Source organism: Monodelphis domestica, chromosome 7 (genome assembly GCF_027887165.1).
Source record: "Monodelphis domestica isolate mMonDom1 chromosome 7, mMonDom1.pri, whole genome shotgun sequence".
In the NCBI taxonomy this organism is placed as follows: domain Eukaryota; kingdom Metazoa; phylum Chordata; class Mammalia; order Didelphimorphia; family Didelphidae; genus Monodelphis; species Monodelphis domestica.
The window spans coordinates 52,592,462-52,607,983 of NC_077233.1; the positions used below are offsets into that span (position 1 = coordinate 52,592,462).

Below are 15,522 nucleotides of genomic sequence, written 5' to 3' on the forward strand. Positions count from 1 at the left end.
CTTACATTTTAATGAAGGAAAAAATTACATCTAAAGACACTTGGTGGAACAGAGTAGCTAGGCTTGGACCCCAGAAGATTTGGGTTCAAATCTGACCTCAGTGATAATACATGTATAATCCAACTGAATTGCTTATCAACTCTGGGAAGTGGGAGGAAGAGGAGAGGGAGGCAACATGAATCATATAACTTTGGAAAACTTATGTGTAAATTTGTTATTGGAGTAAAATAAAGATAAAACTAAAAAACAACATCCCAAATCTGGCCTCAGGCACTTCCTAGTTGTGTGACCCTGCACAAGTCACATAATTACAATTACAAAGCCCTTACTGTTCTGTCTTAGAGTTATTACTAAGAAAGAAAGTAAGGGTTTAAAAAAAAAAGTCTAAAATGGAGCTGAAGGCACTGCACTAAGCTTTGGGCATGCAAAGAGTGCAAAAACATCTCTAGGAATTAAAAAAAAATTTAAATTTATTAACTATTTATCTATTAGATTTTAAAGATTAGTTTAGATCTATTTTATTTTTATTTTTAATTCATCTATTAGAATCTTTTATTTTATTAGAGGAGATACCATGCAAATGGCTGAGTGCATAGAAGGTATAGAGAGGCCGAAAGGAAGGAAATCTGGGAGGGAAAGCCCTCGCCATGGGGGAAGAACATATTTGTATTTCCCCAAGGAACTATCTCCAAGCTCCCAGGAGCTGAACTCCAAGGCATGCACGCGGAATGGTACCCTAGAGGTTCCGTAGTAGGTGGAAGGATGGGGAAAGGAGGGATTTGATGTGGTTGACTTGAGCCTGGCCACCTCCGCTGGTCGTTCCACGTGGACAGCTCCCCGGCTGGTCTGTGGGTCCGGTCAGCCCCGTTCCGACATTCTCCCTGCCCAGCGGCCCCACTAACTGAAAATCCTCTCTGTTCGCTCTTTAGCCTCCTACGTGATGACGGACCAGACCCAGCTGAGGAAGATCAAGTCCATGGAGAGGATCCAAGGAGTCAGCATCACCCGGGAGCTGCTGTGGTGGTGGGGGATGAGGCAGGCCACGGTGCAGCAGCTCCTGGACCTCCTGTATCGACTCGAGCTCTACCGAGCCGCCCAAGTCATCCTGGACTGTGAGTAACGGGCGCCGCGCCCTATCCTTGCTTTGGCGAAGGGCGCTGGGGCGTGTCTTCTCTCTCTTGTCATCAGTCCCCCTCGACGGTGAGGGACCCAGGACCGCCTTCGGCATCACCGTTCACCTGGAGAGAGTTCTTTACAGTTTAGAGATAGCCTTCCCCAAACCAGCCCAACACAAGCATTTCCGCCACCTCGCGACCATCTGTCATTGCGCCATTCTGGTACTCCGATTGATGCTCATGTATAATGATAGCTGTTGGGCTCATTGGTCCGGACCTCAGCCAAGTGATGGAGTTGTTATTAATGAATCTTCTAGAAAGAGTGAACAGCCTAAAGGAATGAATCTCTTCGTGGAGATTCCAGATATGGAAATTAATGAATGAAAGCTTTTTGGGGTCGGGGATGAGAGAATGACTTAGAATTCTTCAAATCATATCAAGTCTGCAATTAATTACTTAAAATAATTTGTTGATGCATTAAAAAAATCTCTTACCTTCTGTTTTAGTGACAATTTTAAGACAGAAGAGCAGTAAGGGATAGGTGATTGGGGTTAAGTGATTTACCCAGTGTCTCACAGCTATGAAATGATTGAGTGCAAATTTGAACTCAGGTCCTTCCTATTCCAGACCTGGTGCTCTATCCATTGTGCTATCTAGCAGCCACAGCTAGAGTGGCTGTGCCTCCCTCCCCAAACAAAGCTTTCTTTGCAACAAATAGAATCAGCTTAGATTATGGGCTTATCTAACACCCTTAGCCCTCTGTCCTTAGGAGATCATTCTTCATCTTTTCCTGATGGGAGGGAATGAATGATTATTATAATGACTTCTCACTTATCGGCATTTTTGGATTCTATTCATTTCCACGCTGATAGTTGTGTATTTTTGTGTATATCACTCTTCTGATTCTATTTACTACACCCTGGATGAGTTTATATACCCTTCCTATGCTTCTCTAAATTCCTTAAATTTGTAGTTTCTTTCTTTCTTTTTTTTAAACTCTCACCTTCCATCTTGGAATCAATACTGTGTATTGGCTCCAAGGCAGAAGAGTGGTAAGGGCTAGGCAATGGGGGTCAAGTGACTTGCCCAGGGTCACCCAGCTGGGAAGTGTCTGAGGTGTAAAGATTAAAATTTGGGGAAAGCTGAAGCAGGTAGAAATTAGTTCTCTCTGCAAGGAGTATTATATTTTTAGAGGTTTATTGAAGATTAAGGATTAAAGAAAATACAGGATAAGAAAGCACGTGTCTAGGCCCAGGGGCCTAGACAACCTCACCTACATTATGAAAAGAGCCATGTCTGTTTGCAAGCGGAAACAGGAAAGACCCGCAAAAGCCTTTCCAATCAGGTTAAATACCCCTTCTCGATCTCAGCCGAGGTGAGAATTCAGTGATATTACAAAGCATTCTGGGGAAGTGGAGCAAGGAATTCTGGGGATTGAAGTCCTGGATTCAAGTCCATTTTTTCATTCCCCCGTATGATTCTTATTGGGAAAGGTTTCTCCAAAAAGGATCATGAAAACAATCAACTTAAACATTACAACAATTTGAGGATGAGGAGAAGAACAAAACCAATAACTGCTGGACGCATTGACAAAAAGCCAGTTAGGGGAGCAGTCCTCTTTCTGGCATGAAAGTATACATACAAATGAATGGTCAACTACACCCAAAGTTCATTCTTGTGCAGCTTGTGGACTGGAGGCTTCTTCATGGTGGCTTCTCCAACAGTTCAGTTTCTGGATTCAGAGAGGTAGCATCTTCTTTACCTAAAATTCTTCTAAACGGAATTTAAACTTTGCAATTTAAATAATGATATTTTTACATTCCCCCACTAAGAGGGTGATTGAAAAATACAGGATCATGTAGGGATGCATGGCTGAGGTATGAGGTATATGAATCAATTGGCAAGAGAAATTAAAAAGACATCAGAAAAATCCAAATAAAAAAGAAAATACTAAATGAAAATATAGACTATCAAAGTCTTATGTGTAAACATTCCATATAAAGGAAAAATAAATCTATAACAGGCCCTTGAATCAGGGTCCAATCAAAATGATCGAAGCAATGATGCATTTACCCAGTCAGTAACCAGGACTACAGAAAGGTACCACACTATGAAAGGCAGAAAAGGGACCAGATTATCAGAGCCAAGGTTTCAGGGATACTCGTCTGTGAGTATCTTCAGAGTGAGTGTGGACACAAGGAAAGCCTATGTCGTAACAACATGTTAAACACAGTAACCTCAGTCTTCACACTAGGTTCAAAGCCTTTGTATTGGCCTGGAAGTGCATCAATCCATCCTGGATTGGCTTTTCTTTGGCTCTGTGCAATGGCTCTTGTGTGTATATCTTGTCCTGGAATCAGACAGAATCATTAAGCAAAGTCCCATAACTTATTTTAAACAATTAGTGGCATCATTTTCATAGTCTCTAGCTTTTTGCGCATGCATTAGCAAATGTTATTTTAAACTTATAGTACTGAAAAGTCAAAAAGTTAAAAGAAAATCTTGATGCTGGTGACATGTGCTTCAAATATAAAAAGGGACAGAAAAAGAAGAAAAAACCTGAAATAGTATATTGCACATGCAAGAAAATATAATAATAAAAGTCTTAAAAAATAAAAAAATATGGCTTATAATCATATAGAATACAAGGCTTTCTCAACAAAAATGAGATCCATTTCCTCTTCATGTCTGGCCATGCTCCACTGTGAGTATAAGGCAAATGAATTGAACAAGGTAACATTTTTCATTGTTAAAGAACAGTAGTACAAATATGTAGATATCAATATCCCCCAAATTTTCAATAATCCAATTAATTACAATAGCAAACAAACACACTATCATATTTCACATAAGTTGCTGTATGGCATTTTTTAAAACCTATGAATTGATGGATATTTGTCACAATTTTTACAATCAGAGCAAATCTTTATTGAAAGGCTCTCCGCCCATGGCAGGTTTCTTTTTTTTCTGTTTCCACTTGCAAGCAGACGCGGCTCTTTTCATAATGTAGGTGAGGTTGTCTAGGTCCCTGGGCCTAGACACATGCTTTCTTATCCTGTATTTTCTTTAATCCTTAATCTTCAATAAATCCCTAAAAATATAATACTCCTTGCAGAGAGAAACTAATTTCTATCTTGCCTCAGTTTCCCCCAAATTTTAATCTTTACAGAAGTCAGATTTGAACCCAGGACCTCCCATCTCTAAACCTGGCTCTCAATCCACTGAGCTACCCAGTTGCCCCTACATTTGTAGATTCTTGAAAGGCAATAATATTAAATAGTATTCATGTCACAATGTATTCTACTAATTCCTTGTCCACTTGCTTTATTTCTATAGATTTTTGCTACCATAAAAAGTGCTACTAGGACTACTCTGTTTTAAGTATATGGTGTCTTTTCTCTCTATTTTAAACTTTTTTGAAGGTATATGCTTACTTGGGGATAGCCAAGTCAAAAGGAATAAACAGTTTTGTGACTTTTGCTGTATGATTCCAAATCTTTTCTAGAGTGGTGAGACCAATTCTCAGCTCTACCAACCATTACTCTAATACTGTTTCTGTCATTGATCATCTTTCCTAATTTTCAGGGCATTAGGTGAAAACTTAAGAGTCATTTAAAATTGCATTTGTCTCATTATTAGGGATTTGGCACAATCTTTCATGTGGTTATAAAATACACATACACACCCACACCCACACACACCCACCAGTGTGCATTGGCAAAAGAGCATTAAGGGCTGGGCAAAAGGGGGTTAAGGGACTTGCCTAGGGTCACACAGCTGGGGAGTGTCTGAGGCCAGATTTGAACCCATGAATTCCAGGCCTGGATCTCAATCCAATGAGCCAACCTTTTATATGGTTATTGAGAGTATTCAATTCTTCATTTGAAAACTTTTTACCTATTCTTCTTTTGAATGGGTCTTCTAGAACCCATTCCTTCTTGTTGTCTAGGGAACAGAAAAAGCCCTGGTCTTTAGAAATTAGAAATCCCCCAAATCAAAGGAGAGATTAATAAAATTGAAAGTAAGATGGGGTAAAAAAGGTGTCTCAGTGGATAGAGCACAAAACCTGAATACTGGAGGACCTGGGTTCAAATGTGGCCTCAAACATTTCCCACTGGTGTGATCCTAGGCAAGTCAATCCCATTTGCCTAACCCTCGCCTTGAGCCTTAAAGTTGTTACTAAGATATAATATAAGGATTTTGAGGAAAAATAACAACAAAACAAGCTATAGATAGTATATATGGGAGATAATTATCTCATCTGAACCTCAGGACAACCTGGTAATAATACTTCAGGAATCCTTATTTTCCATATACAGAGGAAGAGTTTGAAGTTCTCAGAGTTCCTTCTTTCACTGTTATTTCACCCTTGTTGCCTCCCTTTCTCTGTTGTATTTATTTGAATACTAAAGTACATAAATACACATCAGTGTTTAAGCTTGTCTCTGAACTCAGTGCATTTATGGCTATCTCAAGCCTCACAGGACTTAGAATAGAAACGATCCAACTTATCTATGTTAAAGAAACATAATTGATATCATTATCATAATAGCTTGTGATCTCATCTGAACTGTACAACAATCTTTGGTGCTATTATTACGTCCATTTTATAATTGAGGAAACTGAGACAAACAGACATTATAGTGACTTGCCCAGGGTCACACAGCTAAGTGTCTGAGGCTGGGTTTGAACTCAGATCTTCCTGATCCAGAGCTATATCCACCACCTGGTCTAACTGCTTTTTATCAATTAATATACCCAAAGGCTCTTGAGATAATGCAGTCAGCTGTCACTGGCAGAATGACTAAAAAAAAGTGGTATCTTATGATATGAAGAAGAACACTGAGAAGGCTGGTTTGGTGAGAACCCATTGTATATAGCCAGGAGCACTGGTCTGCTGCAGGTGCTGCTGCTCCATGGGTGCCCAAAGGTGCCCCAGGTTGGGGGTATTTCATAAAGTAGAAGGGATGTTTCACTGGTCACGACCATGCTGCCTTCCTTTGGGTGAATCATGTTCTTTTTACATTATAAGTAAGACCCAAGAGCTGGGGAAGGAAGCAGGATTCTATGTTTCTGTTTTTCCTTCCCTGGAGGTTGGGGGAACTGTGCCAGGCAACAGTGCTGTTTACTGTGGTAGTGATAAGAGTGGGTGTCTTTTTTTCCTTTTTTTCCCTGATAAGGGAATCTCAGATAGATACAAATTAGGCTGCATTTTGTTCTGAAAATCCCCCTTTGTTCCATTTACTAAGGGCGTGTTTGAGTGCCAGGCAGAGAACTTTTGCTGTTTCTATGAATGGATCCTAATCTCCAAGAATCTTCTAAGAAAAGAAGAGTATCATCAGCTAAAAGGAGAGTGAGGCTGCCAGAACCTAGAAGGCTACTTGAAAATTCTGATTAGTTACTTGGCATTTGGGGCACAAAACCACTGCCCTCAGCTAATTATAGAGGAGGCGGCATTTATCTATGGTTTTTTCCCAGTTCTTCCTATATTATATTTCCCTCACCCACGTTCTCCTCCCCTTTAGGTGAAGATATATGAACTAGTTGTTTATGTTAGATTTTTCTGTTAATGTATTAAAAATATAAACAGCAAGAATTCATAAAATCAAACATTCAAACAAACAAAATTTTAAACCAATTTGCAACTCTGCTACTTATTCCCTGAGTAATCTAAGGCAAGTCTGTGGTTAAGTGGGAAAATGTGGTATTTTTCATGAAAGATCCCAGCTCACATTCCACCTCCACTATGTACTGGTTGAGTAATCTTGGGCAAATCTTCCTTTGTGGAGAGCCAGCCTGGAATCTGCTCCTGCAGGTGCCACAGCCATAGCTACTGAAGACCCAGAAAAGAAAGTTCTTAAAACCCCCAATTCCTTGGCACTGTTAGATGGTTCAATATCTGAAACTGATCTGATTTTATCAGTGGAAATGAAGCTAAAACCTTTCATATGTGCTGTCTCTCCATTGGAGTGTGAGCTTCTGTAGGGCATTCTACTTATATACCCAGTCCTTTGTATATTGAAAAGTATAATGAATGCCTTTCCCCCACTCTTCATTCATTCATTCATTCATTCATTCATTCATTCATTCATTCATTCATTCATTCATTCATCCATCCATCCATCCATCCATCCATCCATTCATTCATTCATGTCCTTTATTCTCAGTGAGATCTGAGTTCTTCTGTAAAATCAGGAGGTTGGATTAGATCGTCTCTATATTCTGGTTCAAACTTGACAGTATAGCTGATGAAATCATCTAGAAACCATCAAATACAAAACCATTTACAGTTTGTTTTTTAAAAGTCTGCATGTGAACAGGCAGAATAACAACAATGTCTTTCAGTTTGTTTCTGTTACCCTTTCTGAGCTCCCTTTTGTATATTATCAGATTTAGTGGGTATTATCATTTACATAGAGCCATATTGAATGAAGTCAGCCTCAATTTTTCCTGCCTTGGAATTGTCCAGTCTCATCACTCGGTACACATTGTTCCATATTTCTTTGTATTCTTCATGTTCATTGTTTCTTTTGGGGCCAAAATGTTGCATACATCAATTATTCTCTCTTTCATATCACATATTATCACATTGTATCCCATTTTGAAACATCTGCCATTTCCATTGGTAGGTTTATGGATTATTTCCAGTTTTTGGTTAAAGATGCTGTACATACTTTCAACCCTTATCTTCCTTCTTAGAATCAGTACTATGTATTGGTTCCAAGACAGAAGAGCAGCAAGGGTTAGGCAATGGGGGTTAAGTGACTTGCCCAGGGTCACACAGCTAGAAAGTGTCTGAGGTCACATTTGAACCCAGGATCTTCCATCTCTGGTTCTGATTTTCTATCCATTGAGCCACCTTGCTGCTCTGTACTATTGATATTTTTATAGAGCATTGACATTGGGGGAAAGGAGGAAAGACCTTCTATAGGAAGTGATTCTGGAGTTGGGTTTTGAAGGGAGCAAGGGAAGGAGGTGGGAGAGCATTCTAGGTACTGAGGACATACAGCCTATTCTGGGGCCTCAAAGTATTAGGGGTACAAGAGTAAGGGCATGATTTACTAGCTATGTAATCTTGGACAGAGGACAGCTAGCTAGGGCCATAGTGCACAGAGTGCTTGGCCTCAAGTCACTCCTTTTCCTGAATTTAAGTCCAGTCTCAGATACTAACTAGCTGTGTGACCTGGGCAGGTCATTTCACCTCATTTGTCTCAGTTTCCCAATCTGTAAAATAATTTAGAGAAAGAAATATGTGACCTTTGACAAGTCATTTCATGCTGTTTGCCTCAGTTTCCTCATCTGTAAAATGATTTAGAGAGTAGGAAATATGTGACCTGGGAAAAGTCACTTCATACTGCCTCAGTTTCCTGATCTGTAAAATGATCTAGAGAAGGAAATAGCAAATACATTTCAGGATCTTTGCCAAGAAGACCCCAAATGGGGTAACAAAGAATCAGACACGACTGAAGCAAGTCATTGCACAAGTCACTTAACATCCCGGGTCTCTTTCTCATCTGTAAAATAAGGGAGTTGGTCTAGACAGCTTATAAAATCCCTTTCACATCTAAGTCAGTGATTCTATCATCCTAAATAGCTTCCTAAAGTTCAGTTAGGAAGTGGCAGAGCCTTGAACTTAAACTGGGAACCTCATCCTGCCCCTTCTCACTATCTGGTATCTACTCAAGAGGTTCCCCTATGTTTAGAACTCCCTTCTGCCACATTTCATCTGTTGAGAAAACTTAGCTCAAGTTAGCTGGCTCCTCATCCCTAACTGTTCCCCCCCCAAAAAAACACCTCCAACATCTCAGATTTCTTCTAGCACCTTGTTTATCCTTCTCCTTTTGGACCCCAGCTAATTCTACTCTCTAGGCTGCTTATTTGTGAAGGTCTCCCCTTCCTCTATTACACCGTGGGCTTCTTGAAGTCAGGGAGTGAGTTGTTTTTAATCTTTGCATATTGAGTACCTAACACAGGCCTTTCCTTTTTTTGCATATTTCTTGTTGTTTGTCAATAGTTTCAATCATGTCTCTTTGTGACCCCATTTGAGGTTTTCTTGGCAAAGATCCTGGAATGGTTTGCCATTTCCTTCTCCAGCCCATTTTACAGATGAGGAAACTGAGGCAAACCAGGTAAAGTGACTTGCCCAAGGTCACACATCTAGGACATGTATGAGGCTGGATTTGAACTCAGAAATGTGAGTCCTCCTGATTCCAAACCCAGTGCTCTCTCTGCTGTGACACCTAGCTGTCCTTCCTTGCACATAGTTGGCACCTAATAAAATATCAAGCTGGATAGAATTGTGCTGATAGTTGAACCAAGTTCCCACTATTTTGAAGGAGAAACTTTTGAGTCCCTACAAGTGGTGAGAGCTCAGTCTCAGTGTTCAAATCTGCCTCTTCCTTTTGTCCTCCTCATTTTTCTCCATTTGGAATGCCAGGACCCACTTTTTGCCCCCATTTTTTCTTGAATCTGAGCCCCCTCTGTGATATGGAAATCACTTTAAAAGACTGATATATATTAATTTAAGGTCGCCAAGGAATTCAGCTATGTAATTCCTAAATGAAAACTCAAGTCAGCTGTCAACCTTTTTATGGTGTTTTAATTACAAACAGGAGGAAGAAAAGTATTAGAGATAGAGATAGATAGAGAGAAAGAGAGAGAGAGAGAGAGAGAGGGAAAAGGGAGAGAAGGAAATAGGGCTTAAATACCCACTCTGCTTAGGCTGAATTTGGCTATAACATTCCTGGGTGTTGTCAGTTGGGGATTAAGTACAGGAGGTGATCTGTGGATTCTATCAATCTCCACTTTTCCCTCTTGTTCAAGGATTTCAGGGCAGTTTTCTTTAATAATTTCCTGTAATATAATGTCCAGGCTTTTTCTTTTGTCATGGTCTTCTGGTAGGCTAATAATTCTTAAATTGTCTCTCCTTGAACGATTTTCTAAATCCTCTGTTTTGTGAATGAGATGCTTCATATTTTCCTCAATTTATTCATTCTTTTGGTTTTGTTTTATAGAGTCCTGCTGCCTCGTGAGGTCGCTCGATTCTAATTGTTGTATTCTGGTTCTTAAAGGCTGGATTTCATCCTTAGTTTTTTGGTCATCCTTTTCCTTTTGGTCGGATTTTCTTTGGAAGTCATCTTTCATCTTCTTCACCTCATCTTTCATCTGCTTTGCCTCATCTTTCATCTCCTTTGCCTCATTTTCCAGCTGGTTGATTTTGGCTTTCAAGACACTATTTTCTGTTTCTAGATGACTTATCTTAGTTTTTAAGTTCTTTTCCCAATTGTCTTCAGCCTCTCTTAATTGTGTTTTGAATTGCATTTTGAGTTCTTCCAAAACCTGTATGTATCCAATTCGCTGGGATTTCTGATTTTTCCTTTGCTGATCCCTCCCCCTCTGTTTCATTCACTCTTTGCTCATTACCTGTGCAGAAGCTGTCTATTGTAATTTCTTTCTTCTTTTTCTGTTGTTTGCTCGAGTTTATCCCTTCTTTGCTCCCTGTATTTGGCTGTGCTGTTGCTCCTCTCATTTTGTTTTGGTTTTGGGGCTGTCAGTCTCCCCTCTTGGAGCTTTGTCAGATCTCTTGGTACAGTCTCTAGGGGAGGAATGTTAGCTTCCCTGTCCTCTGGGGGCTTTTGATTGGATTGAGTTCAAGTGGGTTGGGCTGTATGTGGTATGAAACTCTGAGGCTCTGAAGACTCCTGGAAGGCTGGGCCGCCAAGGCTCTCTCCAGTTCTCTCCAGCTGCTTCTCTGCTGTCCGCAAGTGCCTTTGCCCGCCTCCCTAAACTCTGAGGAGTTCTGATTAAATTAGGTTCAACTGGATTGATCTGGATGTGCCCCGAGGCAAAGGTGAGGCTGGAGCCAGATGGAGGGACCCAGCCATGGCCCCATCTCTCCCTGGCTTCCTCCCCGCTGTCTAAGCTGGATGCTCTGAGTCCGGAGCCCAGCTGCTCACAAGGTAGACCCTCTAAACCAGCACCTTTGCCTGCTCAGAGGTTCCTGATGCTGCCGCAGCGGGCTCAGCGCTCTGGGTTGTGGGGGAGGGGTCCTGGGACCTACCCTCTGCCTTCCCCTTAGCCCTGAGTATTCTCGGATTCTGGCTTTTGGGGGGGGCCTACCTTTTGATTTGAGTCCAGAAGGAGGGTTCCCCGCTTCTGTCCTGTTGTTCAGCTTGGATTTCGGTGCCCTTGGAGCATTCAGTCTGTATTGGTAAGGAAGGGTCTTCCACGAGGTCTTTTGCTGCTTGCTAAGCTGCCATCTTGACTCCGCCCTCTGCTTAGGCTGAGCCAAAGGCCCAAGGCCCTGGATAGCTGAGGCAAAGAAAAGAGATCAGTCTCTATCACTCACGTGACCAAAATGGAGAAACAGTCTGAGGGCCTCCACTCCAAGCACCAGGCTCCAAGCACCTTCTTCCCTCCACACAGGAAGTCCCCAGAACTCCTGAGCTGTCCTCTACCTCTTCCTGTCTCTCACATGTGCCAATGGTGGCTCTAGCTTGACCTAGGACCGCCCAGAGGTCTGTCCTTTTTGCACATGTCTGTTGAAGGCCATATTCTCAAATAGTTAAATCTTGAGTTTTGCTGCAGCCCTTCCTGACCTTGTTACCCTGAGTAGGGTGGAGATTGTAGTTTCCAAGACCTGATTCTGTTATTCCAAGTATCTCTATTGTTATTGATCAGGAAATAACTAAATCCTCTCTTCTAAAGAATGGTCTGAATAGGGTTGAGTAGTTTTGAAATTCACACCTCCCAGTATTTAGCTGTGTTGTAAGTGATCTGATTGGAGTACTTTGTAAGAGGAAGGAAGGTGGTGTCAGACTCAAAAAGGACTTTTGTCTGGATGAATGTAGCCACAATTTTCTTAGGAAATTTTCAGAGTTGGGTTTTTTCCTCCTGTTTCCTGTTTGTGTTACTTCTGTGCCACTTCTGATGGCACAACTAATAACAGACTTTCCAGATTTCATCTTGACCCAGGGAATCAGACATTTCCTTCCTGAGGGTAAAATTTCACTCGAAGGGACTTTCCTTCTCCCTATTATGAGAAAAATGTAGTCATTTCACTGGATTTTGGCTGAAGAGCCTCTTCCAGATCAGTTTGTCCAATCCCTTCATTTTATAGATATCACTTCCTCCAGTGAATAGAACTAGTAAGTGGCAAAGTAGGATTTGAACACAGGTCCCCCAATGCCAAAACTAATACTTTTTTTCCTATCTCTCTTTTACTAGGAAAAGTAAGTGAAGATGATGATAATAGCTGACATTTCTACAACATTTTACAAATGGAAATGCATTTATTCCTCAAAATAATCCTCTGAAGGAGATAATATAGATATTATTAGTCTTGGTTTTATTTTTTCAGATGAAATCTGAGGCTCAAAAGGGCTAAAGTGATTTGGATATATCAGTCACCCAGAAGTATCAGAGGCATAATTAGAAAGGTCTCCAAGGTCTCAAGTCCAACATTTCCCCCATTATATCATGGTGCCAATCTCCATAGTAGTAATTCAAACATTCATCTATCTATCTATCTATCTATCTATCTATCTATCTATCTATCTATCTATCTATCTATCTATCTGTCTGTCTGTCTGTCTGTCTGTCTAACTATTCCTGGTTCTGGGATGGTGTCATTGTAGGCAAGACCCCTTCCCTCTCTGAACATCTTTTTATTTCCATTTGATGCATTAATCAGTTAACTTGAGATAGCATAAATTGTTGTTTACAGTTGTTTCAGTTGTGCCCAACTCTTTATGATCCCATTGGGGATTTCTTGGCAAAGATCCTGGAGTGGTTTGCCATTTCCTTCTCCAGCTCAATTTATAGATGAGGAAACTGAGGCCAACAGGGTTAAGTGACCTGCTCAGAGTCACAGCTAATGAGTATGAGGCCAGATTTGAACATGGGTCTTCTTGACTCTTAGCCTAGAGCTCTACCACTGTGCCACTTAGCTACCCCCAGTATGGATTAGTGGGGAGAAAACAAACATTAAACTCGATGTTAAGAAAGTAGTGTCTGATTCCTGGGTTCAGACTTTTAATAGCTATATGATCTTTGGCAAGTCTTGTCTCTGAGCCTCAGTTTTGCCATCTGTAAAATAGGATTAATAGTAATGGAACTCTCTCCCTTACAGGTTGAGTAAAGTACTTTGTTGACTACAGAGTGTATAAAGGGCACCCCCAAACACTTTTGGGGCACCCTGAGTGAGAGTTGTAAATCCTACCAAAAGATGTTTTTTTCCCCCCACAGCAATTAATGAAATGTTTTAGGGTTGTGACTTGCATCAGCAGAAGGAGGAAGTCATCCTGATGAAATCCTGGCTATTCCCCAAGTTTCTGTGTTAAACACTAACTAAAGGGTGGATACATAGATGATGTATAATCCAGGCTTGTTCTCATGGAATTCCTAGTTGGCAGAAAAGGCACTTTGACACAAACAGCCTGCTCTATCAGTCAATCATCAACCAGCCCTTCTTAAGCATTATACACTGGGGATCCTAAAATAAATTAAGGAAAGAACACAGGAGAGGTCAGTCAATAAACAATAAGCACCTAGGATATACCAGGTGCTGTACTAAGTGCTTTATAAATATCATCTTATTTGATTTTTGCAGTTCTGTGAGGTGGGTGCTCTTATTATCCCATTTTATAATTGAGGAAACTGAGGCAAAAAGAATTTAAGCAAACCTATGAAAGGCAAAACAGTCCCTGCACTCAAGGAACTCAAAGTCTAATGAGGAAATGTATGCAAACAACTATGTACAAATATACTAATCCAGGCAGCTGGGTGGCACAGTGGGCAGAGCACCCAGCCTAGAGTTGGGAGGACCTGAGTTCAAATCCACCCTCAGACATTTGGTTATATGATCCAGGGCAAGTCAGTTAAATCTGTTTGCTTCAGTTTCGTCATCTTTAAGATGAACTGGAGAAGGAAATGGCAAATCATTCTGGGATCTTTGCCAAGGTTACTCCAAATGGGGTCACAGAGAATTGGACACAACCGAAACAATGGAACAACAAATGTACAAATAAAGTGTATACAGGACAAACTGGGAAAAATCTCAGAGGGAAGGCATTTGTGTTAAGGAGGATTGGAAAGACTCGTGATGGAAAAGTGTCTCTACCACCCTAAAAGAAACTGATGAATCTGCATGCACATTGAAGCGCATCATCCTGCCCTTTATTTCCTTCATGAGTTTTTTTCTTAAATAATTGACCTATGCCTTTTTTTACAACATGAAGAACATGGAAATATTTATTGCATGTTAGCACATGTGTAGACCGCCTGCCATCTTGTGGAGTGGGGAGGGATCCGAGGGAGGGAGAGAATGTGGATCACAAAATATCAGAAAATGATAATTAAAAATTGTACTGGCAAGTAATCTGGAAAAGAAAAATATAATGAGAACATTTCAAAGGTGGTTATTGGGGGAAACCTTTTAATTGAAGGTGTTATTTTAGTTGGAACTTGAAGGAAGCAAGCAAAACTAAAAGGTGGAGATGAGGAAGGAGAGAATTCTAGGCTTGAGTGAAAGTCAGTGAAAATGCCCAGAATCAGGAGATAAAAATAAGAGCTAACATTTAGATAGTGCTAGAAAGATGCAAAGTGTTTTTACAAATATTATCTCATTTTATCCTCACAACAACCCTGGGAGGTAGTTGCTATTACTATTCCCATTTTATAGATGAGGAAACTGAGGCAAAAAGAAGCTTAATGACTTGTTCAGAATCACGCAGCTAATAAATGGCTATGGAAGGACTTGACATTGGGTTTTATTGGCTCCTTGCCATCTAGCTGCCTTGATGGAGTGTTGTGTCTGAGGAACAGCTAGAAGGCCAGTGTCACCAGATGGCAGTGTATGTATGAATGAATAAGGTGTAAAGAATACTGGAGAGGTGGTTGCTCAGTTGTTTTAGCCCAATCTGACTCTTTATGACCCGATTTGGGGTTTTCTTGGCAAAGATACTGGAGCGGTTTGCCATTTCTTTCTCCCGCTCATTTTACAGATGAAGAACTGAGGCAAAAAGGTGAAGTGACTTGCTCAGGGTCACACAGCTGCTAAGTGTCTGAGCCTGGATTTGAATTCAGATCTTCCAGACTCTTAAACCTAGCTTTCTATCTACTGTATCACCTAGCTGCCCCATTAGAAATATGGGAGAGATCTAAGCCAAATATTAACCAAGGAACAAAGGAAGGAAAGAGAATTTCTGACCTGAATATCAGGGAAGACTTCATGGAGTGAGGGGATCACCTTAAAGGATAGTCAACAAGTAAACACAGCATGAGGGAACAGAGTCATATAAGGAACTGTCTCCTCAGCTTCATAGAGATTTTGTTCTGAGATTGAATGACCACTTAGATAAGATGTAGCACCTCCACCAGGGCTACTTCCCAACTCCCAAAGGCAATT

At 40.8% G+C, this 15,522-nt stretch overlaps 1 protein-coding gene across 1 annotated transcript in view; it reads left to right on the plus strand.

Annotated features, from left to right (window-relative positions):
- IRAK2 (interleukin 1 receptor associated kinase 2) overlaps positions 1 to 15,522 on the plus strand; it is a 57,566-nt gene that overhangs the window by 8,724 nt on the left and 33,320 nt on the right. Inside the window, exon 2 of the mRNA XM_007500217.3 lies at positions 930 to 1,112. Within this exon, the coding sequence (XP_007500279.2) occupies positions 930 to 1,112 (183 nt within the window). The remainder of the gene's footprint in view (positions 1 to 929; positions 1,113 to 15,522) is intronic.